Source organism: Limulus polyphemus, unplaced genomic scaffold (assembly GCF_000517525.1).
Source record: "Limulus polyphemus unplaced genomic scaffold, Limulus_polyphemus-2.1.2 Scaffold11031, whole genome shotgun sequence".
NCBI lineage: Eukaryota > Metazoa > Arthropoda > Merostomata > Xiphosura > Limulidae > Limulus > Limulus polyphemus.
This window is the reverse complement of record NW_013676641.1, coordinates 1-4,400: the sequence shown is the minus strand read 5'-3', so window position 1 is coordinate 4,400 and position 4,400 is coordinate 1. Positions and strand designations below refer to the sequence as shown.

At 35.8% G+C, this 4,400-nt stretch overlaps 1 protein-coding gene across 1 annotated transcript; it reads right to left on the bottom strand.

Moving 5' to 3' along the window:
* Window positions 1-39: 39 nt before the first annotated feature.
* LOC106476614 (OTU domain-containing protein 7B-like) lies at window positions 40-3,418 on the bottom strand (the record flags this gene model as incomplete). Its single annotated transcript, XM_022380426.1, has 3 exons — window positions 40-1,944; window positions 2,405-2,712; window positions 3,291-3,418. Coding segments are annotated over 3 exons (1,542 nt in total), but the record flags the coding sequence as incomplete, so codon positions are not given.
* Window positions 3,419-4,400: the final 982 nt, after the last annotated feature.

The window sequence follows — 4,400 nt, the reverse complement described above, 5'->3', positions numbered from 1 at the left end:
ACACACACACATATATATATATATATATATATATATATAAGAACCACTAATTACAGAAACCTGTCACACAACTCTCAAAAATAACATTATTCTCATTATAATTACAAAATACAGTGCAATAAAAAGGAAGTGTATTATACAACATAATAGCTAAGTAACTTTATGAATAGGGGACATCTTCAGACTTAGTTTGTTGGGTGGACATTTTTCTCTGAAACCACCACATACAAAAATATTACAGCCCAAACACTAAAGAAAATATTTAGAAAATAATAACATTTGTTTTCGTTTCTATTCTATCATAAGCTAAGTATGTACGTCAATGGTGCAGAAGAAACACTAGCATTTCTATATATAGACCAAAGGGCTACAAGACCATCTAAATGTCTTCTAGGTTCATTTAAAATACAATAGGTAGCTAAGAAATGTGTACAAAAACATGACTTTATATGTATAAAAAGTACAATACAGGAACGTCTCAACATAAAAATCACCAGCAGGAATAAAATGATCAGTTTTCATGTAAAAAAAAGTAAAAAATCATTACAGCACGATATTTTCTATAAAAACAGATGACATCTTAAAAAGAAAAAAGGAATCCACAGTACTTGTGATGTTGATGAAATTATACTATAGCTCCTGTTTTTGTACAACATAAAATTGCAAATTTATACAAACACTGTTTACCTGGAAGACATAAGAAAACAATAAATAAGAACCATAAATAGACTTAGCTACTTAAAATATCTTTTAAAGAATGTTTTCAATGGGTTAACAGGAGAGCTTACCCATTCCTCTTGACTGTATATATGTGTGGAGTTTGGAGGAACAAGGGTTTTCAGAAGTACTGGCGGGATTTCACGGTTGATACACACCCCATACTAATTGTTGCATACTTGGTTCCAGGAACTGTTAACAATGGTTCTGCGAGACTTTTCTGTTTCCCTCCTACGTGTCTATCAGAAAGAAGTGACTCCTCTTCTGCAGGCCCGTTGAAGATAGAACTTACTGGATGGAGTCCTTGTTGTAAAGCCGTTGGATACTGTACTCCTAAGGGCACTTTCTCGAGAGAAGAAATTGTGGATTTGTCAATCTCAGCATAAAAAGAAGAATTCCCTGAAGTTGTCAGGAACTTATCTCTGAATTCCATGCAAGGGAGATCTGTTTCGTGAAGTTTCTGATGGGTGTGGCATGAGGGGCAGAGATAACTCGTTGCTACCGAGCTGTAGGACATACAACCATCATTAATACAGTAGTTGGGATGTATTGTAGTTTCAACCTTCTGCTCACTGCAGCCTTGTTTCTGTTCCTTTTCGTGTAGAAACCGAGCTCTTGCAGAGTTAAGATAGTTACGAATCATTTCTTCTTGATACTCGTGTCGTTTATCTATATGAAGGACTGCTGCAATGATGACACCACTCCTACCGATAACACTTCCACCGGCAGGCTGGGTGTCGAAAATGTTGTTCTTAGTGGAAATAGGTCTTTTACTGAATGATCCAACTTCTCCTTTAAAAGAGCTACGTCTGCGGGAAAAGTTCCCAAAGTTCTTTTTCAGTTTCTTGCCCATACTCTTTCCTATACTACCAAACTGTTTGGCCACAGTCTGAAGCTGTTTAGCCGCTTTGTTTTTGTGATAGTATAGCATGCTACCAAGAGTTTCAACACGGTAGTCTTCTCCACTCAGAGTACCACGTTCAACTGGTAATGACGCTCGACCTTCAAACACCTGGATAGTTTCGTATTTGTCGACAGATGGGATAGGAATCTCAGTGATATCAAGATATTCCTTCAGTAACTCTAGTCTGTCCATGTCTGTTAAGGCCAGCTTAGCCATTATACAGGAATCATTTTCATCATTTCCCCATCGAACTTCAACTCCAGGATCCACAACAAACTGAACTGGAAGAAGTCTGTGGTCAGGATCGATCACTGGAATAGCAGCTGAAACAATGCAATTCAAGTGAATAGTACTGCTCCAAACTCCACATTTTACAGAACTATTTCTTATCCAAAACCCTTTATAAAGATCAAACCAATAATTCACTCAATAAAGGGTTTGTAGTGTACTTGAAAAATACAATAGAATAAAGATTAATTATATCAAAGATTTGTTAAAGTAAGTATTATCCTGAATGTAGCTGTCAGTTTTGTCTGCTAAAATGTAAAAGTATACTTTCAACTTAAGATGTTATTTGGTTAAACTTAAGAAATTAAAACATAAATCCAGACTCCTGAATGTAGCTGTCAGCTGAGTTTAACACAATTAAATTACAGACTTAAGTAAAGTAACATTATATCTACATTAACATATGTCCCAACTCAATTGCCATTATTAAAAACCCATCAAAATATTCACTAAGTCCATGAAAACAATTACTAAGTAACAATATTATCACTATACCTGGAGGGTGTGTAGTTTTGTCTGCATAGTTTTCTTTTTCCATTGCTACCAATGCTGAAAAATGAGCAGCATCAAAAGTGAGACATAGCGGCGATCGGTGACACTCCGAAGGAGGACATTCCAGAGGTAGGTAGATTCCTCCAAAAGGGATTGGAGCCAGTGGTTCTCCAGTAACATCTTTAAGTGTTGTGTCAGCAATAATAATGACAGTACGGCGAAGGATGTGAGCTAAGGCTAGGACGTGAATCTCCTCCAGGCTTTCGTAAACATTAGGGAAGGTATCGTCTTCAGGTATGGAACCCGAGGTGCTGAAGTACAGAGGGTGATGATTTAAGAGTACTGTAAAGCCACTTCAACACCTTTATGTTAATAAACAATGACTATAAATTCCTACACAATTTTCACTGTATTTATTAAAAATCAAACAATATAAATAGGACAACCAGTACTGTTTTGTGGAGTAGACAAAATCTTGCTGGGCAAGTTTGTTTGGATGTTAAGAAACGTATTTTACCAGTTTGGTTGGTCTCAAGGAGCTGTTTTAATGACTTTTGTAAACTCACGAGTTGGGTCGTAATTAGATTTTTGAAAACAGTCACCCTATCTTTGTCACTTTTGTTATTTACACCTGATGAAGGAAAGTTTTCAACTAACTTATCTTCTCTGATGAGAACTACTAGTAGTCGACTTTCCTTGGGAACTAGATCGAGGCTCAGATGAAGCTATTTCCAACAAACTCTGTCACTTAAAACTGTGTTTTCAACTAACTTACCTTCTCTGATGAGAACTACTAGTAGTCGACTTTCCTTGGGAACTAGATCGAGGCTCAGATGAAGCTATTTCCAACAAACTCTGTCACTTAAAACTGTGTTTTCAACTAACTTACCTTCTCTGATGAGAACTACTAGTAGTCGACTTTCCTTGGGAACTAGATCGAGGCTCAGATGAAGCTATTTCCAACAAACTCTGCCATTCACGCTGCCATTCTTCCTCACAGTAAACTAGTCCTGCCTGCTCGTGAAAAATGATAGAACAAATGTTGCAGAAACTACAACACCTCTTTCACATAATCCATGTTTTTACATTAGAAAACAATAATGTTTGAAATGACAGAGAAATCTAACTTGGGTTGCACTTAGCTGAGCCAATAATTTCTCAGCTGTATCCACGGTATGATCATTCAGTTGTTTAAAAATACTGAAAACCTTTTCAATATGTTTAGTTTCAGACCACGACTTGAAACACCACAACTCTGTATATCTTCAAGTTTTGACACATTCTACTAGTATGTTATTAAAACTAATTATGATAGAAATACAACCACAAAAATAACAAGAAGAATGAGAGGGTTATACAAGTAATGATTACAATAACATGGGAACAGCCACAAAAGTAGTGATAAAATATCACAGTACCTGTTCAATGAAATAAATCCAACCAACTTGATCAACACAAAGCTTACATAAGACTACATTATAGGCCCAAAATATTTTGAAAACCTATTAACAAAAAAACAGAGGTATTACACCTCTGGAAGAGTCTGTTAGTACAACAAAAACATTCCAGTGAAACAGTATCTCTGGAAGAGACTGTTAGTACAACATAAACACTACAGTGAAACAGTATCTCTGGAAGAGACTGTAAGTACAACAAAAACATTACAGTGGACCAGTACCTCTGGAAGAGACTGTTAGTACCATAAACATATGGAAAAAGAAGTATATATGTGACTGAAACTTTAATGTCACAGAGAAGCATTTTAAAAAAATATATTTTCTATTCAGCCATAACCATCAGTTACACAGTATTATGGTCTAGCTAGAATACATAGCATATTACAATGTTGCTAGAATACAGAGCCTATTACAGTGTTGCTAGAATACACAGCTTATTACAGTGTTGCTAGAATACATAGCATATTACAATGTTGCTAGAATACACAGCTTATTACAATGTTGCTAGAATACACAGCTTATTACAATGTTGCTAGAATACA